The sequence below is a fragment of the Alexandromys fortis genome, unplaced genomic scaffold (assembly GCF_014885135.2).
Source record: "Alexandromys fortis isolate MF-2015 unplaced genomic scaffold, M_Fortis_MF-2015_v1.1 scaffold_36, whole genome shotgun sequence".
In the NCBI taxonomy this organism is placed as follows: Eukaryota; Metazoa; Chordata; class Mammalia; order Rodentia; family Cricetidae; genus Alexandromys; species Alexandromys fortis.
This window is the reverse complement of record NW_026067915.1, coordinates 11399740-11422513: the sequence shown is the minus strand read 5'-3', so window position 1 is coordinate 11422513 and position 22774 is coordinate 11399740. Positions and strand designations below refer to the sequence as shown.

At 44.4% G+C, this 22774-nt stretch overlaps 2 protein-coding genes across 7 annotated transcripts in view; one reads left to right on the top strand and one right to left on the bottom strand.

Annotated features, from left to right (window-relative positions):
• The window catches only part of Mlh1 (mutL homolog 1), a 39194-nt gene extending 23213 nt beyond the window's left edge, over window positions 1-15981 (top strand). For both annotated transcript variants that reach the window (XM_050139218.1, XM_050139217.1), the window contains exons 12-19: window positions 906-1282; window positions 3361-3509; window positions 8927-9035; window positions 11394-11457; window positions 13362-13526; window positions 13975-14067; window positions 14580-14693; window positions 15598-15981. In XM_050139218.1, the coding sequence (XP_049995175.1) occupies window positions 906-1282; window positions 3361-3509; window positions 8927-9035; window positions 11394-11457; window positions 13362-13526; window positions 13975-14067; window positions 14580-14693; window positions 15598-15765 (1239 nt within the window). In that variant the 3' untranslated portion in view covers window positions 15766-15981. The remainder of the gene's footprint in view (window positions 1-905; window positions 1283-3360; window positions 3510-8926; window positions 9036-11393; window positions 11458-13361; window positions 13527-13974; window positions 14068-14579; window positions 14694-15597) is intronic.
• Window positions 15982-18813: 2832 nt separating this feature from the next.
• Window positions 18814-22774, bottom strand: part of Lrrfip2 (LRR binding FLII interacting protein 2) — a 103113-nt gene continuing 99152 nt past the window's right edge. For all 5 annotated transcript variants that reach the window (XM_050139226.1, XM_050139224.1, XM_050139222.1 and 2 more), the window contains 3 exons: window positions 22584-22663; window positions 20730-20834; window positions 18814-20186 (listed from right to left, as the gene is read on the bottom strand). In XM_050139226.1, the coding sequence (XP_049995183.1) occupies window positions 20076-20186; window positions 20730-20834; window positions 22584-22663 (296 nt within the window). In that variant the 3' untranslated portion in view covers window positions 18814-20075. The remainder of the gene's footprint in view (window positions 20187-20729; window positions 20835-22583; window positions 22664-22774) is intronic.

The window sequence follows — 22774 nt, the reverse complement described above, 5'->3', positions numbered from 1 at the left end:
AGACATGCCATACATATAAATTGCTGGCATGCTTCTGCTGTGAGTGTATGGGATGGGACTGAGGCTTTCCTGTGGGAACCAGCTGGGCTGTGGGGTGAAACCCATGCTGGCTGCATCAGAATCATCCTCAGGGCTTTGTCCCTCTCTTTCTCTCCCATGTTTAAACTGTGAACATCAAGATGCCAGGAGAATCTGTTGAACACTTTGCATTCCTCTTGGGCAAGCCATAAACATGTCACCCTCCATCACAGTGAGTCTTAGAGTTCAGTCACAGTAGGACGGCTGTTTAGTAACTAGAATCTGGGACCTGGGGCTCCCTGCTTCTGAGAGTCATTGAGTTTTAGACTTCAGTTAGGCTTCAGTGTGTTTACAAGTGGAATTCTGAGGACATAGTTTAGTGGTAGAGTTCAGCAGGTGAGAGGCCTGGGGTCAGTCCCTGATAAAGAAATTTATAAAAGAAAAAACAAAACAGTAGGATGCTAGTTGCCAGGGCCTGGGATGAGGGGAAATGGAAGCCGAGTCTGGAAATGGATACACAGCTGTGTGAATATACTCACTGCCATGGTGTTCTAGCTTAAAAATAGGTTAAAATGGTATGTTGTATGCTGTGTGTTTTTACCATAAAAAATAAAAGAGGATCTTTCAATAAGTAAAAAAACAGACAAGCTATAAAAACTTTTCAGTTTTCATTTCAACATCATTTTAAGATTATAAGAACTTTGCTTGATTTTTTTAAATTTCATGCCTATGAACATTTTATACTCCTTTAATAAATTTGCTTCTGTACTAATATCTATGGTATGACTCCTTCTGGCTCTGATGTCTCCACCCGCTACTGCTGGGGGTTTGCACACTTATGTACTAAAGTCTGTCCTCCTTCTGTTCTGTCTTCTCTTTTGAAACAGACCTTGCTTCCAGGGCTTGCTGGACCCTCTGGGGAGGTGGTTAAGCCCACAACAGGTGTGGCGTCCTCATCTGCCAGTGGAAGTGCTGACAAGGTCTATGCTCACCAGATGGTCCGCACAGATTCCCGGGACCAGAAGCTCGATGCCTTTTTACAGCCTGTGAGCGGGGCTCTGCCCAGCCAGCCCCAGGACCCTGTCCAAGGGGACAGGACAGAGGGCTCTCCTGAAGATGCCATGCAGAGAGATGAGGAGATGGTTGAGCTTCCAGCCCCTGCTGACGCAGCTGCCATGAGTCAGAACTTGGAGAGGGACGCAGTACAAGAGGTTTCAGAAGAGGCACAGAAAGCAGCACCCACTTGCAGTCCAGGCAACCCCAGGTGTGGCCCCTTTTTCCTCACTAAAGTTGTCTTCCAGCAGGGTCTCCACAAGCAGACTGGGACAGGGCTGTGGCCTTGTATTCTGTCTGCATTTGACAGTGGCTCACATGGTTTCCTGTGAGAGTTCTTAAACGTCCATGGTTTTATGTGTTAGTAACGCATCGGAAAGAGCACAGGTGCAGCTTTATTTTTAATAAAGCATTTTGACAAACCCTTGACACCCGATGTGACTGGAGAGAAAAGCCTAAACCGGCTCCTCCATCCTCGCCACAGCTGCTGGTGCTCCTCTCAGAAGCCGCCCAGTTACAGAATTCCCTGAAGTGTGAGCCCATGGAAGTTCCCAGATACTGATCCCACTGAGCCTATGAGGTAGTGACCTAGTGCTCAATTCAGAATCACTTCCCGAGGTGCATGCTCTTCTAGAGGCACTATCGGGAACTCTGGCGCTGAAGTGAGCGTTGCACTCAGACGTACTGCTGAACTCCACTTTGTTCATTCCTGCATTGTCCTGCCAAGACAGCTAGCTTTTCCAGAGAATAAAATGATGCAGGTATTTTCCAAGCATGGATACTTTGTATGTATTATCTTATTTAATGTTCTTACCCTGCCAAAGAAATAATTCCACTTGTTTATTGTTTGGGGAACTAAGTGTTATTTATCATAGAGCAGTCAGAAAATGTTAAAGCAAAATTAGGGTTCTGTTCCTCCTGCTGAAAGCCTTCCCAGGGCTTCCCATTGCAGGCAGGATGACAGCCTAACCCTCATTTGCTGGCTTGCCCCTCCTCCTCCTCCTCGCAGTACTGTCGCCCATGATTCTTGTGACTGTCCTGGACCAGCTGAGCTTAGATCCTTCCACTGCCCTTGGTGTTCCTCAACCTGGAACTCTGGGTCTTGTCACTCATATCTCAGTTCACATGTCACCTTTTCCCAAAGGCACTCTGTCTTAGTTACTTTTCTGTTGGTATGAAGAGACACCATGACTTACTTATAATTCAGAGGGTTAGTCCATGATCATTATAGCAGGAAACATGGCAGTAGGCAGGCAGCAGGCAGTAGCTGAGAGTTTATTCCCATCTACAAGTTGGAGATGAAGTGAGAGAGACTGGGCCTGAGTGGGCTTTGAAACCTCAGAGCCCAGCCCCAGTGACACACCTCTTCCAATAAGGCCATATCTCTCAATCTTCCCAAACAAGTCTACCAACTGGAGACCAGGTATTCAAATATCTGAGCCTATGGGGTCATTCTCACTCAAACCACCACATTGTCCATTCAGACAAAAAGATCTGTTTCCTCTTACATCCTATCAGTCTGTTATGTGACCCTGACCTTGTACTTTCTTACTACCATCCACTACTACTAAAACTTTCCTTAGACTAGAAAGAAGGTTCAGGAGTTAAGAGCACTGGCTATTCTTATAGATGACCCAGTTTATGGATGACCCATGATTCTTAGCACCTAGAACATCTACCATGTCATAGGTGTCTGTAGCTCCACTCCCAGGGAATCCAGTGCCCTCTCTGACCTCTATAGGCATCAAGAATTTATCTGGTGTACAGACATACATGCAGACAAAACAGCCATAAACATAAAATAGCTTTTTAGTTAAGCATTTAAAATTGGACTTTAAAAGTCTTTTCTGTTGCTAACTTTCCCACTAGAAAGCGAGCATGAGGGCTTCCCCTAAGAGTGCGCTCACTGCTCTGTGCAGCTGGTGCAGGTCAGTGTCACGTGGGCAGACAGACGGATGTATCTTGGAATCATGAATGAGTGGGGCTTGGCAAGGCCAGTTTACTTGCTGAAGGCCCTTGAGATCTGAGGGTTGTCAGAGAAGTAGCGTGACACAGGACAGCCGCTGACCTGCCACGGCACAGAGAAGCTGCTCCTTTCTCTGAAGTTCAGCACATACACTGAGTTAAAGAATAAAATGGAGCTGGACAGTGGTGGTGCGTGCCTCAAGAGGCAGGAGGATCTCTGAGTTCGAGGATGGCCAGGGCGCCACAGAGAAACCCTATCTCGGGAAACTAAAAATAAATGAACTGGAAGGATGATGACCTGCCAGTTCTTCCCTTTCACTGCAGAAAGAGGCACCGGGACGATTCTGATGTGGAGATGATGGAAGATGACTCCCGGAAGGAAATGACAGCGGCGTGTTACCCCCGGAGGAGGATCATTAACCTCACCAGTGTTTTGAGTCTCCAGGAAGAAATTAACGAGCGAGGCCATGAGAGTACGTAAGTGCTGAGATCTGTGTGGCTCTCGGGGTTTTGGAAATGCAGAGAGCTCATGCTGTCAGGTACTGCCATGAGCTGCTTGGACAGGCTGTTTTCCTTCCACAGGACAGTTCTCAAGGGGAAGAGGAGGGCTTTAAGCAGGATTAACTGGCATTCCTAGTAACGAAAGGGATTAGCACAGTGGTCATTGCAATTGTTTCTACTTTGTTTCTGCTTTTACTAAAAGCAGCATCGTGAATGAGCAGCAAAGTACTTATCCTGTCAGATGCCGTGTGCTTGGGTGAGAGTTGACAGGTCACACCGCTGGAGTTCACCCTGTGCTTGGGTGAGAGTTGACAGGTCACACCGCTGGAGTTCATCCTGTGCTTGGGTGAGAGTTGACAGGTCACGCCGCTGGAGTTCATCCTGAGCTTAGGTGAGAGTTGACAGGTCACGCCGCTGGAGTTCACCCTGTGCTTGGGTGAGAGTTGACAGGTCACACCGCTGGAGTTCATCCTGAGCTTAGGTGAGAGTTGACAGGTCACGCCGCTGGAGTTCATCCTGAGCTTAGGTGAGAGTTGACAGGTCACGCCGCTGGAGTTCACCCTGTGCTTAGGTGAGAGTTGACAGGTCACGCCGCTGGAGTTCACCCTAAACTCCATTTCAACCATGAGACCTCACACTGACTAAGCTGTTCTGTGCCTCAGAATATGAGATTGATTTATCCTAGAATATCACCGACTGATTAGAAATAACCAGTAAGACACTTGTTAAGAAGATGGGTATTTTTATAGCCTGAAGGCCGATAAGTCCCTGTTACCCTCATAAATAGCTTTTGAGAGTAGTTGAGTACCAGACTTCATCCTGGTCTCTGTTACTAGAAAAGAAGCCAAAAGGTTTTAGAAGTGAGTAGATGGAGTCCATAATTAGATGTGTAAGGAGAATGATGACCCTTTTAGCCACGCTGCCCCCGAAGCCTTGTTGCACCTGTGAGGAACTGCTGTTCCAAATGTGAGTATTGCGCAGGCTCCAAGCAGCAGCTCTGTGCTTGAGTTTGTCAACTAACTGTGACCTTTCTGTTTTCATCTGTTGTAAATAAATCCTAAGGGCCTGCAAGATGGCTCCTTGGGTAAAAGCACCAGACTTAATCTGACTTTGATACTTGGGACCCACATGGTTGAAGAGAAAACCAACTCCTCTCCTGAAAGTTGTCCTCTGACCTCCACGTATGTGCTGTGATGCATGCATGACCACCCCACACACAAATAAATGAAGAAAGACATGAAAACAAATCAATTTCAGGATTATAAATTATGTAATATAAATTATGATCATCTGCATTGTTACTTTGTATTTTGTTTTGTTTTGAGTTAGTTTCACCATTTTGTTCAGGCCTAGAACTCAGTTTGTAACCCACACTAATCTCAGTTCTGCTTCTGCCTACGAGGTCCTAGATTATAGGCATCTGCCACCACATTGGCCTCCTGGATTACTTTTTGAAAAGATCATATAGCTCAGGAGGAAGTTAGCACCATTCCCACTAACCCTGAACCCTCTGAAGTAGCCGCTGAGTCGGCCTCTTCCATTTAGTATGAGCCAACACAGGAAGGCCTGAACTTTCCTTTCATACATTGCTCCATGTCTGTCTGTCTGTCTGTCTCCTCCACCCTACGCTTCTCTTGTGCTGTCCGTGTTACATGTGATGCAAATCTTCCTGTGACTAGGCTCCTGCCCGTTGTGCGTGTTGCCAGTTGGCTCCTGATTTCCGTTTCCATGAAATGTGCTGTGGTTGCGCTTTCCTGTGTGTTACTTTCCCAGCTGGGAGCTTAAAGCAGTTTTAAATCACGTAAGAAGGGCAGGCCGCTGCATGGCTTCTTCAGCACTCCTCACAGTTGTTTGTAGGTACTCTCCCTCAGTCTTGGAGGTCAGTAAAGATCATTTCAGTGATGTTTTTGACAAATAAACTGTTCAGTACAGGGTAAAGTCAGCCTATATCAAGTGGTCAGATTTTTTAGTCTTGCTGAGGCCAAGATGATGACTCTAAGTGACCTAAAAATATACATATCCACGCATGCTAACTTAATGCTCAGATAGTCTTTGGAGAGGGCACATGCCTCCACCTCCTCTAATAGAGAGGATGAAGAGATGAGGAAAGGAAAAATGTTACATGGAATATCTGAACAGTTTAAAACTGTCCTTGCATTTAGTCCCTACCATTGTCAAAACAGAGGCAGGAGAACCACTTCAGCCTAGGAATTCAAGGCTAACCTGGACAACACAGTAGGACTTCATGTCTAAAACAAAATAAAGCACAGCAAAGATGAACAGCCAAGCATAGTGAGTTGGCACTGGCAATGGCCTTTGTGGGTAGGCTCACTTAATATTTATTTATTTATTTTGGTTTTTTTTCAAGACAGGGTTTCTCTGTAGCTTTGGAGCCTTTCCTGGAACTAGTTCTTGTAGACCAGGCTGGCCTCGAACTCACCTGCCTCTTCACTTAGTATTTAAATGGAAAGTTGGATCCTTGCATTGTTCTTTGGTAAACAGTCAGTCTTGGATCAGATGCTGACACTATTGACCTAGGGTCACAGGTGGGCCACAGATCAGCTAATTATTTGTAACATGATATAAGTTAATTACTTTGTGCAGTGGGTTGCACCATATGTGGAGTGGTAGATGAGATGCATGGGGTTGCACAGATTGTTTAATGAACCTTGCTGTTTTATCAGGCAGAATGAAAGAAACCCTGTGCGCCAGAGAAGGGCAAATAAACAGTATCCCACCTCACCTGCTGATACCTGAGAGGCGAGGCTTCGGCGTTAGGATTCTCCTTAGCTTAGCTTTATCTGTTGATGCTGAGAATGTGTTAAGACCCACGGTCTCAGATTTGAAGTAGGGTGTATGGTTTAGCTCTGATATAAAAGAAGGATTTTATCTATTTTGTCTTTGCATAATGGAGGAAAAACTATAGAGAAGCTTTCTATGGCTAGAGGAGCATTTTGGATGGGGTAAAATACAGGTCCTTAAGTTCTGTGAAAAGGCCATGTGCTGAGCCAGCTGACATGGATTCCGCCTTCCTGCTGACTGGGTCACACTTAAGTGGTTGGAGATGGTTTGAGAGGCTATGAGTATTCCTCTTAGGAACTCTGTGGCCTCCTTTCAAGGGATTACATTGCTCTTTCTCCTTCAGTAGCTTATTAGTCTAGATTATTTGATGTTCTCCAGCTTTAAAAGTAATCATTTCCACCTACATAGAACATCCTGTAAACATACGGAGTTCCCAGTGGAACAGGGTAGGAGATGTGTGTGTCTGGGGGTCGGGGTGGGGTGCTTATCCCATTACATGAAGAAAGTAAGCTTCTTTATGGGGCATAATTGTAGAACCTACAGAACAGTGAACACTCACAGATATATCAACAACAGCTATGACTAAAACAGTGAACACTCACAGATATATCAGCAACAGCTGTGACAAAACAGTAAAAACTGTTTTGTATAGGAGGTCCTTCTGTATTTGTGTTGCTTTCGTTGGTTATTAAAGAAACTGCCTTGGCCTAGTTGATAGGGCGGAACTCAGATAGGCAGGGAAGACAGAACAGAATTCTGGGAGGAAGAAAGCAGAGACAGGCAGACACCATGAATCTCTGGCCTGAGACAGATGTAGGTTAGAATCTTGCTGGTAAGCCACAGTCACACAGTGATACACAGATTTAATAGAAATGGGTTAATCAAGATGTGAGAGTTAACCAATAAGAGGCTAGAGCTAATGGGCCAGGCAGTAATTTAATTAATACAATTTCTGTGTGGTTATTTTGGGTATAAGCTAGCTGGGTGGCCGGGAAGACAAGCATCCCGCTGGCTGGGTGTAAGCCAGTCTGGGACTAGACGCAGCCCGCTTCTTACAACAAACACTCACAGATACATCAATAACAGCTGTGACAAGTTGAATTCATTCTCTCAAATTCACTTTTATTTTTTAAAACTCCAGGTTGACAATTGTTTTTCCTTGGTGTATTGTAGGTCTCCTTTTTTCTGATTTCTACTGTTGAAAATTCAGCCATGAATCAAATATTTAATACCCATGGTAATCTCCCTTTTCTTCCTGAGTGTATGTAAGCACTCTTTAGTTCTCACTCCCCAGCAGCCCTTGCATATAGTTGGGAGTATTGAGGGAGGTGATGTTGTTTGGTTTGGGGGTTTATTTGCATTTCCTAGAACTGGGGCTTGACATTTCTCCTCTCTCTGGGATACCATTGAGTGTTTCAGATATTAACTCCACTCCCCCCCCCCCCCCCCCTTTAGACTTAAGTTTTGTTTTTCTCATTGCTGCTTAAGCTGCCCTCACATCTTCTCTTTGCCTCTCTGGACTGTGTTGTGAGAATCTCTTTAGGTCCACTGACATTGTGTGATCTGTTGCCTGCCTTTGTCTCAGCGTAATCATTTTCAGGGTTCTGAAGTGCTGCTGGGTTCTTCCCAGTTCCCTGGATATTTGCGGTTGTGTCCTGCAGCTGGGTGAGAGCTTCATTCTTGAGGGTGTGAGTGCATTCGTGTTCTCTGCTAGTGTTTCAGTCTCCAGGTCTGCTGTGCTTGTTTAAGATTCTGAAACTTGGTTCCCTGCTTCTCTTTTATAATATATATCACACTCCACACACACACAGAGCTGCTAGTTACTCAGACTTTTTTTGGGGATTACTTGAAGCCTGTTATTAGTTTAAACCAATATCTCCATTTGGGTTCTCAGACAGTCTGTCATCATTGCTGCCTATAAAAACATGTGAGGATGAGATTATGGCTGTACACTCTGGTTGTCAGGGGTTTTGTTTTGGTTGGTTTTTTTTTCTTTTTCTTTACTGCTAACACAAAAGGCATCAGGTGGTTGGAGAATGGACACAGGTATCGCTTCCCTTTGTGTGCAGGGTGCAGATCTAAGAATTCCAGCTCCAGCTATGGACTAATGTTAGTTTGTCAGACTCCCGATTTCAAACCATTCTTTTTTAAAATAATTCATTTTTATTTTATGTGCATTGATGTGTTTTGTCTGCATGTATGTCTGTGTGAGGGTCAGATCTTGGAGTTGCAGACAGTTGTGAGTTTCCATGTGGTTCTGGGAACTGAGCCAGGGTCCTCTGGAAGAGCAATCAGTGCTCCTAACCACTGAGCTATCTCTCCAGCCCCTTCAAACCGTTCTTATCTGTTCTCCTTTTCACACTGTTAGAGCCCATGAAAGCTGAAGGTTCCAGTTCTGGAGGAGCCTTTCACTCCTCCTTCATTCCTTAATCTTTTAGCAGCTCCTCCATACATCTTTAGAGGCAAATTGTATGGTTTCTTACAGCAGGAGACCTAGTTGAGCCATCTTTGCTTGTGTGGGCCTTAGGGTGTGAAGAGCTGTTCAAAAGGATTCCATTACTTACATGGTTTCTGTTTTGTGTTCTAGCTCTCCGGGAGATGCTCCGAAACCATTCCTTTGTGGGCTGTGTGAATCCTCAGTGGGCCTTGGCACAGCACCAGACCAAGCTATACCTCCTCAATACTACCAAACTCAGGTAAATCTAGTGAAAGCACCAAAACCACCAGAAGAGTAGTCTCTGGGGACAGGCACCAGTGCTGGGTGGGGGTGGGGAGCAGGTAAAATGACTGAAAAGGATAGATAGATAGATAGATAGATAGATAGATAGATAGATAGATAGGTAGATAGATAGATAGATAGATAAATAGATAGATGATAGATAGATAGATAGATAGATAGATAGATAGATATGGCCTTGAGAGACACAGACGTGAATGCAGATCCAGGGTCGACGTTTTCCATTTCCATGTTGGGAATTGTCTTTTCCATACGGTGTCTCTTGTGTCTTGACCTATAGATTAGACTAGTAAAACTGAATGTCACTGGTATTTTGTAGGGAGAAATGGCTAGAGATGCCCATCCTTGGGCCCAGCACTCAGTAGACATTGGCTAAAAACCAGGTGTTTAGGGCTTTGTGCTGTTAGAGATCTGGTGTCTCTTAGGTGCAACAGGGAGGCAAGAGAAGGAAGCCCACGCCTCTTGGCGCTGGGGATTCAACACAGGCTTGTATTCAAGCCACCAGTCACTACATAGCAAAGGCAATCCAGTAGTGCCATTAGCCTTATTCACACCTGGTGACATTCTTATTGTTTCCAGGGACTTTAGAATCCATTGCTCTAGAGCCTGTGTAAGTGTATTCTCAAATAGGTGATGTCTATGGGAGGACGCTGCTGCCTGTGTCTGCTGGGCATCACTTATCTACTCCAGGACCCCATTCTAAGCCTTTCTGTGACCTCAGTGCTTCCTGTCTTAACAAGTGGAGCAGACACTGCACTGCATTACATGGTGCATGAGCTAAAAGGCTATTTGCCTTCTCTGATCTAGAAACAGCCCCAATCTCAAAGCTCCCTCCCAGCACAGGTACCTTTTCCAGAATTCAGGGTCATTCATCTTGGGTTGGAGTCTTTTTGGCATAGTGCTAAGTTTCACTGCTCTTTGACTTGTTTGATGTGTTAGCTTCTTTTCTCATTTCTGTGACCAAACACATAGCGAGAGACAACATAAGGGAAGATAAGTTTATCTGGGCTGCATTTTGATGCAGTCTCCCATGGTGGGGAAGGTGTTGTAGTGAGACCTGCTCCTGGCTGCCACAACAAGAGTGTGAGACAGCTGGGCACATGACCTCAGCAGTCCAGAAACAGCGTCCTTACAGCCTTGGTCTGCCAGCTGCACCCCATGTTGGAGTGCCATGAGCTGGGCTATGGGGAACTCTTCGCTCCCTGCTTTGGCTTTTCTAGCACATGAGAGTGTATGACCTGCATGTCTCTACAGCTCACCTGTGTTTGACTTCTTTCATCGCACGGTAGCAGTCACGCTAGTACCAGAATTGCAGCTTCTTACTGTCGTCCTTAATCTGAGATCCAAAATCCATCCACAGTGATTCCCTAAAGTAGGAAATTCCACGTGACAGTATGGAAACTAGAAAAACAATTAGCCTTGTGTCTTCTTTCATGACCCGGTCATTTACCTGTGTTCAGTCCTGTCTCACCCCTATGACCCGGTCATTTACCTGTGTTCAGCCCTGTCTCACCCCTAATGTTTAGCCTTCCTTGTTCTCCTTTCTACATGCTGTCCTGTGCCCACATGTGCTGTGTTTATATCTTTATGCGACAGGCTGGGGTTTGCATATGAGGAAGAACATGATTTTTATCAGTAATTCAGTATACATACTTAATTGCTATTCTTGGACTATTATTGTAAGCCAGTGGAACATACTAACTCAAATATCAGTGCATTTCCAGACGTGGGGCAAACACCTAGAATCCCAGCACTTGGCAGGTGTAGTTAAACAAGGAATGCGAGTTCCAGATTGGGCTGGCTACAGGGCAAGATCTTTTATCCCACCCCCCCAAAAAAATCAGTGCAGTGTAATTCCGTCCATTTCTGATGAAAAAGGGAAAACAGCCCTTTCTGTATGTTCCATGTACTTTTTCCCCATATAACTGTTTCTGTGGTGCTGAGGATGAAACCCAGGCCTTCATGAGCTAGCCAAGCACTGCACCCTATGGTGCTTCTGGTGGACTGCCAGAAGGTGAGCTCTAAGGCTCTTTGTTAACTGGGGAAGGGAAGTAGACAGTGTGTTAGGTGTTATTGCAGGCGTCTGAAACCCTTAGAGCACTAGAGAGGAGGAGGTGAGCCAGACTGTGTTTGAACTTGTTCAGGAGGGATGGCCGCAGAGTCCCAGCAGGAATCACGTTAGGAATCCCCTGCTTTACACAGACCTTCTTAGCCAGGTCCACAGCCAGGCAGCAACATCTTTGTTCCATTTTGTCCTTGCAGCTCAGCCCTCAAGCATAGATTTATTTTTCTTAAAGTCTTTCATTTTTATTTTCAGTGAAGAGCTGTTCTACCAGATACTCATTTATGACTTTGCCAACTTTGGTGTTCTGAGGTTATCGGTAAGTTTCTTTCCTCCTCACTTCTGAAATGACAGCTGGTTGTTTCTCAGAATATGAGCTATACAGTGACTTCCTCCGTGGCAAATGTAAACGTTCCAAAGTATGTTTAAGGGTTTCTGTGCCGTATGATTTGCAATGCACTGAAGTTTTCTTTCTTTCTTTCTTTCTTTCTTTCTTTCTTTCTTTCTTTCTTTTTTTTCTTTCTTTTGTTGAATCTTTTCAGATGAATAGTTTCTTTTATAGCCAGCTTAAACAAATGCTTCTTGCTATAAAGTTACTACATATTTACTTGCCATTAAAAGGAGAAATTTTCTCTAAAACTATGGCCAGAGTGGGGATGGGTGTGTGTTTGCTTTTTCTTTACTTTGTGTTACTGTAGTAACTGAACCTTAACAATATCAAGAAGGTATTGGTGCCAAGTTTTAATTTAGCCTTTGGAAGTTTGATTAAGATTGTATTGTATCTGTAGATAATTTTTGAGAAAAGATAAATTTTATTAATGTTTCACTTTTTTATGGTGCTGTACCTGGCAGCTTAATAGCTTCAGAGTCTAATGTTTATTGCCAGACTACAGAAATGCCATGAATTTTGTACATAGACGTTGTATCTTGCAGCTTTGCTAACCTCAGCTAGTTTGGTGCTTATATAGAGTCTGTTTTTCTACATGAATGGTTATAATGTTGGAAGTGAAGGCTTAAAGCCAGTTTGGATGCTCACCATTTTCTTGATGGCTTGTAATCTGAGCTAATAGAACTGGCAAGAATGGAAACCCTTCTCTTTGTTGCAATCTTGGGGAAGTAGTCAGACTTTTGTTGTTGAATTATGTTGGTAGCCGGGAGAGAGTTTTTGTGGGAACCCTTAGGAAGTTGGGGAAATTCTCTTCAGTTTTTTAAAATTTAGTAATAAATGTGAAAATTTTTCAAATGCTTTTTCTTCTTCCTTTAAGATAAGCTTTTTCAATTTTTAGACTATTAATGTTGTGAAATGCATTGACTAGTTTGCATGTGTTAAACTAACCTGGACCTCCTGGGATGAACCCTGCTTGGTTATGTGTTGCCAGATTTCATTTCCTCAAGTTGTATTTATAAGTTTTTTTAAATCTGTGTTCATGAGTATTACTATTTTGTTTTGTATTTATGTGGTTTTAGCAGAGGATAATGTTGACCTCAAAGATGAGTCTGTAAGCTTTCCTTTGCCGTTTTTTCTGAAGGCATTCTGTAGGGTTGTTATTATTTACCCATTGTTTAGAACAATCTGGGCTTGACAATTCCATGATAGGAAATTCTTAGAGATTTAGGTTATTACTCAGATAGAGTTGTTCAGGTTGTCTCTTCCTTGCTTTGTGTGGGTGCTCAGTTTGGATGCATGTGTATGCATGTGTGTAGGGCCGGAGGAGTATCAGGTTTATTCCCCAGGATCTATCCCTTCGTCTTGGTTTTTGTCATTGCTTTGTTTGTAAAGGTCTTAGTCTCTTGCTAGGACCTGGAGCTTTCTCAGTAGGCTGGACTGTCTATTTAGATCTGCATCATTTAGCATGTAGTCTCTTGGAGGTTTTCCAGAAATCTGTTACTGATTTTTACTTTAATTCTAGCTTGGTTGAAGAACATTCATGGGTGTGTTCACACTTACTGAGACTTGTTTCATGCCTGAAGCATGAGTTCGTATTTATGTTATTTGCGCACCTGAGTCTACATTCTTACCTTGCCAGGCGTGTCCTATAGATGCCACATCTGTTTGCTCATTGTGGTGCATGTCAACTCTCCATAACAATTCCCTGTCTGCTACTGAAGCCTGCATTGATGAGCGGGCATTCTGTCTCTGTTGGTGCTTTTATATCTGAACTGAGTTTGGTCTGTTCAGACTGAAGCTTCCCACTGAATCCCTACGTTGTGGCTTCTTCCCAGGAACCAGCACCACTCTTTGAGCTCGCCATGCTGGCCTTAGACAGTCCTGAAAGTGGCTGGACAGAGGAAGATGGCCCGAAGGAAGGACTTGCAGAATACATTGTTGAGTTTCTGAAGAAGAAAGCTGAGATGCTTGCAGACTATTTCTCTTTGGAAATTGATGAGGTGGGGCAGCTATCTGCATGCCTTTGAGCTTTCTTTCAGATAAGGGTCAAGTTCCTTGGCCAGAACTAAAAGGCTGGCCTCCCCTCAGAAGCAGCATGTGTGACATTCTCTCCAGTCCCCGTTTGCACCTGAGATGATAAAACCAAACTCATCCGTCATGCTGTTCCTAGTTCCGGGTGACGGAAAGCTGAATCCCAGTCCTGACAGGCCACATGGAGAATGAAACTATGCCACCTGCTTCATTTCTTCCCCTTCCCCTTGTTCTTTGGGGCTTCCTGTCCTGACATTTCTGAGCAGATCCAGAAGGAAAAGTTGTTCCTGATTAAAGGCCCGTGTGCAGCTTACAACCTGCACCCAGTACAGGCTTGGAGAGACACAAGAGGAATGAACCTATCAGCCGCGATGCCTTTATGTCTTACTCTCCCTTTTTGTCCCCCTCCCCAAGCAGGAAGGGAACCTGATTGGATTACCCCTTCTGATTGACAACTATGTTCCCCCTTTGGAGGGACTGCCTCTCTTCATCCTTCGACTGGCCACAGAGGTATGTAACAGCAGATGCTAAGCAGTGCTTACCCGCATGTGTGTGTCTGTGTCATGTCTGTCTGTCTGTCTGTATCTGTGAACTGGAGGTAGAGTACCTTCATCTGGAACTAAAAGGATAACAAAGCAAAATAGCTGAGAGCCCATCAGCCCATACCATAGTCATCCCAGTCAAGTGTCAGTGCTGCGAGTCACAGTTCTTATTGCCTGTTAGGGCTGTGGCATTTGTTTGTTTGTTTGTTTGTTTGTTTGTTTTGATTGTATTTTTTATTTATTTTTATTTATGTGCATTGGTGTTTTGCCTGCATGTATGTCTGTATGAAAGTGTTAGATCTTGGAGTTACATGGCAGGTGTGAACTGCCATGTGGGTGCTGGGAATTGAACCTGGGTCCTTTAGGAAGAGCAGCCAATGCTCTTAACCACCATTTCTCCAGCTCAGGTCTGTGATATTTAGACACAAAATGTTAAAGCACGCATTAAATGCTTTTCTTGTATTGAATTCTGTGGATCAGGTAAATTGGGATGAAGAGAAGGAATGTTTTGAAAGCCTCAGTAAGGAATGTGCTATGTTTTACTCCATTCGGAAGCAGTATATACTGGAGGAGTCAGCCCTCTCAGGCCAGCAGGTACTGTGGTAATTAGTGCACGTTGGCATCCAGGACTGGGGTGGGTTTCATGTACCTTTAGGATATGGGATTTAAATAATCTCTATAAAGTCCTACAGTTTTGCTTTATATGACAGAGTTCAAACAACAGCCCCCAGGAATTTGCATATGGCTTTGAACTTTGGATGCTCCTGCTTCAGCCTCCTAAGTGCTGGTTATAGGCATGTAGCAGTACACCCATCTCTTTACAATGGCCAGCTTTTATTCATAAACTTTACTTCATTCTGTTGGACTAGAACATACCCTCCAGAATGATCCAAGAGCCTGACAGATACTCAAGCGTTGCCCGTGACACTTTCATATTTCAGAGTTAGTGGTGGTGAACATGCTGTCCCCTGATCAGGACCCCTGGTGTGCTCCGGTTCCCGTGCTTTACAGTGGTGGAACAGAAGTTAGCCCTGGCTCCTGCGGAGACCCCAAGAATTCTCTCACCCTGGTGGGAAGTGGACACACAAACTGTTCTAAGTTTATTTGATAGGAACCAGACAGCAGACGGAAAAGAACACATACAGGGGGCAGCCAAGGCTTACACGGAGAGGAGCCACGCTGAGGCAGGTTTATCCTCCTTGGAGTGTCAGAGCAGCGCCACTTTAAGACACCCCACGTTTGCTGTCGAGTTACGATCCAGGAACCAGGCTCGGAAATGTTAGATCCACCACAGTGGAAACAAAAATGTAGGCAGTGGTCCCTCAAGTTTCTTTTCTTCACAAACTCTGCTTCTTCTGCTCAGACCTGTGGGATCCTCAAGACTGTCCTGCAGAAGCCCCATTACACACACCACTAAGACCCTTCCAGGCCCAGTGCCTATCATGTCAGTGGGAAAGCCAGTATGAGGGGAGATAAATGCATTTCACGTGTTTTCCAGAGTGACATGCCTGGCTCCACCCCAAAGCCCTGGAAGTGGACTGTGGAACACATTATCTATAAAGCCTTCCGCTCACACCTTCTGCCTCCGAAGCATTTCACAGAGGATGGCAATGTCCTGCAACTCGCCAACCTGCCAGATCTGTACAAAGTCTTTGAGAGGTGTTAAATATGGCCGTAGCCACCTTAGTGACTGTGCATCCACTGTTCAAGACGAAGCACATTCTACAGATGAGGACGCCACAGGGCAGCTGGTGTGCTCCGGGGTTTCCAGTGCTCGCTGCTCATGCTTCGTCTCCCAGAGTTGTTGCTATAACTTAAATGTTAAAAATTCTCATTTGCCTTCATGTGTGGATTGACTGCAAATAAACTCACGTGTATCTTGCTTGATGTGATTTTTTTTTTTTTTTTTGGTGTGTAACTTCACATTGGAAACTATCTAAGATGATTTCACCTAGTATATACTGGGTTGTGTTGAAGACTCAAAAAAGCCCTAGGCACCTCAGAAGGCATTTTTACACACACTCTTAAAAAAACTCTTGAAGTTTTCTGAAACCATGCTATAATGTTTTTATTCTGGAAATTTATTATCAGATACCCTAAGTTGCATTAGTTGAAATTCCTTTTAAAGGAAGCCCTAGAACAGCAACTTTTGAGAAGTCCATGTCTTGGGTTCCCTGCATATCTCCTCCCTCAGTGCTCATCCCTTAATAAACTCCAGCTTTGCTTTAAAAAAAAAAAAAAAAGTCCTAAAGATATGGTGATACACGCCTTGATGCCAGCACGTGGAGGCAGAAGCAAGTGGATCTGTGCACTTGAGGCGAGCCTGGTCTACATACTAAGTTCCAGGTCAATGGAGACTGCACTGCAGAGCAAGACCCTGTTTCACAAAGTCCTGATGTTCTTGTTAACTTGACTGGGTTTAGAGTACCTAGGAAAGACACTTTGGTGTGTCTGTGACAGTGCTTCCGGAGCAGATAATTGGTTGGGGAAGACACTCTCTAAGTGGGCAGCAAGAGCAACTTCCAGTAGTCCAGATACCAGAAAAAGTGTACACCTGCCTATATCCTTCACTGACACTGCCATCAGACTCTGAAATTCTTCAGCCTTCCAAGGTGGACGCAATACCAAGACTCCTCTCTAGGGATCTCCTAGGCTTTTGATGCCAGATTGGGCCTACTAAGGCATCCAGCTTTATGAACTGGGCAGCTACCAAGTTTTCTATCCTCCAACTTGCAGGCAGCCATCCTTGTACTGCTCAGACTGCTCAGTCCTTTCTTTGTAAATCCCTTTTATACATCCCATGAATCTGTTTCTGTATGAACCTGTCTAAAAGTACTGGTATGGACAACCAAGGGATGCTGTTCTGATAAGCTTGTCATGTGGTTTATAAGCTTTAAACAGGTGTACAGGAGGAATGCAGAAAAGTTTGGAGTTACAGGCTGGGGAGCTCTGGAATACTGTAATCAGAACTTCATGGGTGAGTCTGTTGGGAATTTAGAAGAAATGCAGCCAGTGGGGACATGGCTCACGTGGTGTGAGAAGGGAACAAAGACTAGTGGGATCTAGGCTATTCTGATTTGCATTCTGGCAAAGACCTGGCTCTGTCTTTTCTGGTGTCCTTGAGTAAGACTGAATTTAAAGGTAATGGATTAAGTTATTTGGCAGAGACAGTTTCAGGTCGGCTTAACCTTTGGGTGGTGGCTTGGTTATCACTGTGTTTATTGAGGTTGATAATGACATTTCAAGCAGAAAGATGAGAACTATGAGGTCAACTGCGAGAAAACATGAACAGAGTGTGAGCATGTTTAGAGTTGCAGAGGAGTGTGCAGACAGAATATCTGTAATTGTTAAGAGATGAACACAGCTAGAGACCTTAGGCTTTGTACTGGGCACTGGCAAATGTGTTCTGAGGGTCCACTCAGTGAAACTCCTACATGTTGACATCCAAGACTTGAAAAGTGTGAACAGAATGCCTGGTAAAAGGCTCCCTGCTTGAGAACCATCTGCCAAATCCTGCCCGTGAATTCTCCCACACCTTTCCTGTCGTGGTCTTAAACCGTGAGCCAAGATAAATCCATCCAATGTCAGGTATTTGGTCAACAGTAAGAAAAGATAGTTACTAATGCAATATGTTAATAGCGTTGGTACTGACTGGAGAAAGCTTGAGCTGAGACTTTTTCAGTCCGTAGTCAAGGCTAATTCATTATTAGGGACATAACTAGCCCCCTTAGTGGCTCTGAATATATTTCTAGGTATTCTTATTTGGAGGATTCTGGGGAAGCAAAAAAGAGACACTGACTTCAGCTACTATTTTGCCCCTCTCTGGCTTTATCTTTTCCCTCCAGAGTCATTCTGTTTTGGAGTTACTTTGGAATTAAGGAATGACAGGACCGGTGCCTCCCAAAGTAACATTCATAGCACAGATTATCCCTCAAAATGAGAAAGTACTGACAAGGACAAGGCTGCACCTTGGAGTGGGAAATGATGTCAATGAAAACCATCAAGAGATGTCACCAGCACTTCTCCAGAGCCTTTCATGGGACCTGGACTTAATTACCAGTCAGACCACTGGCCTGCCAACATCAGCAGTGCATACCCCAATTGTCTCCTTTCCTCCCTCTTTCACACCATTAACACTTGGAAAATTAATTTGGGATTCCAGAACTCATATCTGTTCTTACCAACACGGTCACAAGAAGTGAATCTTTCTTTGCCTTCACTGCTTAACTGTGGTGACTTGCTGGGGTAGGTGGTCAAATCTAGTCCACTGGGAGTTGGCAGGAGCTCTAAAACCAGTAATAAGGATAGAGCTCTTCTTCAATGCCCAGATAAGCTACCTTAAGGCCAACCCTGCCTCAGAAAAATATAGCACTCGGCCCAAGGACTGATGCCTCAGGGTTGAAAGTAAAGCACAGACCACAGGAAACAATGAAGAAGGTTCCAGGGAAAACAACTTATCATGAAGAAATAGAGCCATTTCAATTGGAAAAAACTAAAGTAACAAGGGCTAGGGCCAGGGCTTCTCAGGAGAGTCTCAGTACCCAGGATGGGTACCTTCTCCATGTGAAGGGTTGGATCACTTAAGTGTAGCATCCCTGCCCCACCCACACACCTGTAGTTCCTGTTAGGACGCGCACAGGGCGTTCTCAGCTCAGGACAGTTTCCATACCCTAAAAATGAAGGGCTAGTGACTAAAGAAGGGAACAACTATTACTCACTTTTTAGTTACCTTTATTATCTAGTTCCAAGTCTAGATTTATTAAGAGGCTTTGATTCATTAGACTTTTCCTCAATATAGTTTCTTTGTAAACACTTTGAGCTACAGTAATCATTCTCATGAAACCACCTTGATTCTGACAAAAGAGAATCACAAACCCTGTGAAGTGGCTATGGTAGGGGAGGGAGATATCTTGAACTGGTCTATAAAGATGAAATGCAAGTTCTTAGGCATGTTTCTTCTAGAGCCAGGCAATGAATGGAATCCCAGCACCCAAAAGGCACAAGGATGACGTCTATGAGGTGGAGGCCAACCTGGGCTACACAGACGCTGTCTCTCAAAAAACTTAAAAGGTTCTGTGTTCTGGATTATCTTGTCTTGAGAAAAGAAGAAGGCAAGACAGGACTGTACATGGTTGCCATGATTTGTCCTAAAAAGCTTCGGCAACAATGACTGTGTCCGCCAATTCTGGTTGGCAGAGGGTGTGTTTAATAGTTCTTCAGGCAGATTCCCTACCTGCCTGTACTGTCCCTCCCTCACCCCTCAAGCTTGTCTGAGGTTTCATTTCATAAATCAGCAGCAGATGAAACTACAAGGAACAGCACAGTGGATACGGAGACTAAAGACCCTACTCTTAATTTTAAGAGTAAAAGCCTAGACTTCCTCTGCCTCATGCAATCAAATTTAATGTACACTCCCCATTTTCTAACATTTTTATATAAATTTAAATATCTTACAAAAAAAGGCCTTTTTTCTCCAAACATAAATTTGATCGAAACACAGACTCCCCACCCCTGAATACTTCCTCACTGAAATATAAATGCTCTGGGAGAAGAGTAGGAATCTTGGCCACTCGGTCTCTGAAGCTTGGATCACACCGTGGAGAAGGCACTTGTGTTTTGAGGTCTCCAGCAAGTGTCTCAGCACTCAGAACGGCCATCCTCCAGACCCACACCACAGCCTCCCACGTGCCCAGTCAATGAGGCAGCTGGAGGAAGATGGTGAGAAAACATGATTCTAGGATGTTGAAAATTAAAAATAAAACAGCACAGACTAGTTCTCACGCTAGAAGTGAACTACAAACAAAATCCAAATTCATGACAATTAGACCTGCTTCATTCTCATAAATTATAAAGTACAAAGGTGGCTGTTTAATGACAAGACTCAAACAGTACTCGAAAAGCTTTGTGTCAATATACAAAGAGTCAGTATCTCTGGGCAGGGCCCTCGGAGCAGCACCCAGGCAGAAGGTCCGTCCCCTACTGCTGGGCTAGAAGGGCCGTCCTGTTGGCCTTCATCTTCTCCAGCCGCTTTGCCAGGTGGCTATTGGTCATCTCCATCTCCTCGATCTTGTCCAGTGCTGTCCGTAGCTGGAGACAAAGAGCACAGTCACTTTATGTGGCCAGGGAAAGCCCAGCATCCTTTCCTTTCTGTCTCTGCTAAAAATGGCAGCCATGTCTGGGGTCCTCAAACAGCTGCCACCCTTCTCCAGGCAGCTAGAGGCCTAAACTGTGGTGCTGAGGATTGTTTAAACCACAAAATAAAATGTGTAAAAGCTGTAGAAAACTGATGTTATCTGAAGCAAAACCCAAAAATACATTATTTTTTTCTTGCCTTACCAAAAAAAGTCAATGGCAGCCACTGTGCAGGTCCAAAGCTCGTGTGAAGATCAAGCAGCTCTAGGTTTCGTCACCAGGTCTTTTGGGTTTTGGTTATTTGACATAGAGTCGCATTATGCATCCATGGCTAGCCTAGACCTCACTATGTAGCAGGCTGCCCTCAAACTAACAGAGATCCGCCTGCCTCCGCATCCCAAGTGCTGGGATTAAAGGCGTGCATCACCACACTTGACTGACATCCATTGTGAATTTCCCTCAGCACTTCTCTCAGGAACACGCATGCCAACACAGTACCTCTCGCTGCAGCTTCCTCTTTTCTGCTTTCAGCTCATCTTCGATTTTCTCTGCATTCTCAGCGGCAGTTCTGTAGCGCAGCACCTGGCCCTCAAGCCGGCTGACCTGTGAATAGGAGCACACAGGCCACTAGGGTTTGCCACTGCTCGCCATCCAAGAGGAAACTCAGAGCCACTGGGGAGCCAAGGGTCCCAGGAGAAGTACAGTTGCAGTCAGTCACTAGAAGGCCAATTTCCCATTTTAAGTCTATAGGCTTTTGAAATGTAGATGAAGGAATATTTTTCTAAAGAGGCCCTGTTCTTAAATTCTCTAGAAATAGCATTAAAAAAAAAGACAGCTGCAAAGTAGTTTTTTAAAAAATTATACCTGTTTATTTACTGTGTGCACATAGAGGTCTGTGTTTGTTTTATGTCAAATTGTGCTGTGGGACAATGGTCTGTACCCTGAGGCTGAGGATTCATTCTGAATTAAGAAAAATCAGGTTTGATCAAGGAAGACCACCTGAGAAATCTCCGGTAGAAACAGATAGCTCAGATGTCTGAGTTCTTATTTTGTTTTTTTAAAAGGGGGGAAGTGCTGTGGGACAATGGTCTGTATCTTGTCACTTATATTTTAAATAAATGCTAATTGGTCAGTAGCCAGGCAGGAAGTATAGGTGGGGCAACAAGAACAGGAGAATTCTGGGAAGAGGAAGGCTCATTTCCACAGTTGCAGCCACAGAAGCAGCAAGATGTGACTGCTCACTGAATAGGGTACCGAGCCACATGGCTAACACAGACAAGAATAATGGACTAATAAAATTTTGTAAGACTTAATAAGAAGTCTGAGCTACTAGCCCAATCAGTTTATAACTAATATAGACCTCTGTGTGATTTCTTTGGGACTTAACGATTGCAGGAACTGGGCAGGACAGAAACCTCAGCAAACAAAATTGATACAAGCTAAAGTCATCTGAGAAGAGGGAGCCTCAACTGAGAAAATGTCGGTAAGATCCAGCTGTAGGCAAGCCTACTATAGGGCATTTCCTTTCTCTCTCTCTCTCTCTCTCTCTCTCTCTCTCTCTCTCTCTCTCTCTCTCTCTCTCCCTCCCCCGGTCTCTCTCTCTCTCTCTCTTTCTCTCTTTCTCTCTCTCTCTCTTTTTTTTTTTTGATCAAGACAGGGTTTCTCTGTATAGTCCTGGCTGTCCTGGAACTTACTCTGTAGACCAGGCTGTCCTCAGAAATCTACCTGCCTCCGACTCCTGGCTGCTGGAATTAAAAGGTGTTTACCACCAGTGACCAGCTGGGCATTTTTCTTAATTAGTGATTGATTGGGAGGGGTCCAGCCCATTGTGGGTGATTCCATCCCTGGGCAATTGGTCCTGGTTTCTATAAGAAAGCAGGCTAAACAAACCATGAAGAACAAGCCAGTAAGCAGCACTCCTCATGGCCTCTGCCTCTGGTTTTCTGCCCTGTCTGAGTTCCTTCCCTCACTGCTTTGATGATGACCTGTTATATGGAAATGTGAGAAAATAAACCCTTCCCTTCCCAAGTTTTTTTGGTCTTGGTGTTTCAGCACAGCAATAGAAATCCTAACTAGGACAAGATAAGAAAACAACATGTGGGAAACTGTTGTCCACTGCCATGTGGGTCCTGGGGATCAAACTCTGCTGTGCCATCCTGATGGCCTAGTCCTGTCTTTAGAGCAGAAACAAAGCTGAATTACGCCAACTGTAATGCAGAGCTTTTGAAGAGACCAAGCCGCCAGGGCCACCCACAGAAATCCAAAGGTCTAGCCACTTTGATGCAAGAGGTTGAGACATTAGATAGTATTTAATGGCATCTGAATCATGTGGCACCTCACAGAAGTACTTACACTTTGTTCCAAGGTGGTTATGTCCTGTTCTGCTTTGGAAAGCTTGAATTTGTATTCACTAATTTGTCTATTGGCATCTCCTAAAACAGAAGATAATAATGAATTACACTCATCTCCAGAGATAACGCTGTGAAGTAGCATACAGAGGACATGCAGTTCAGGTTCTAGACTCTGTACTGCAAGAAGCTCCT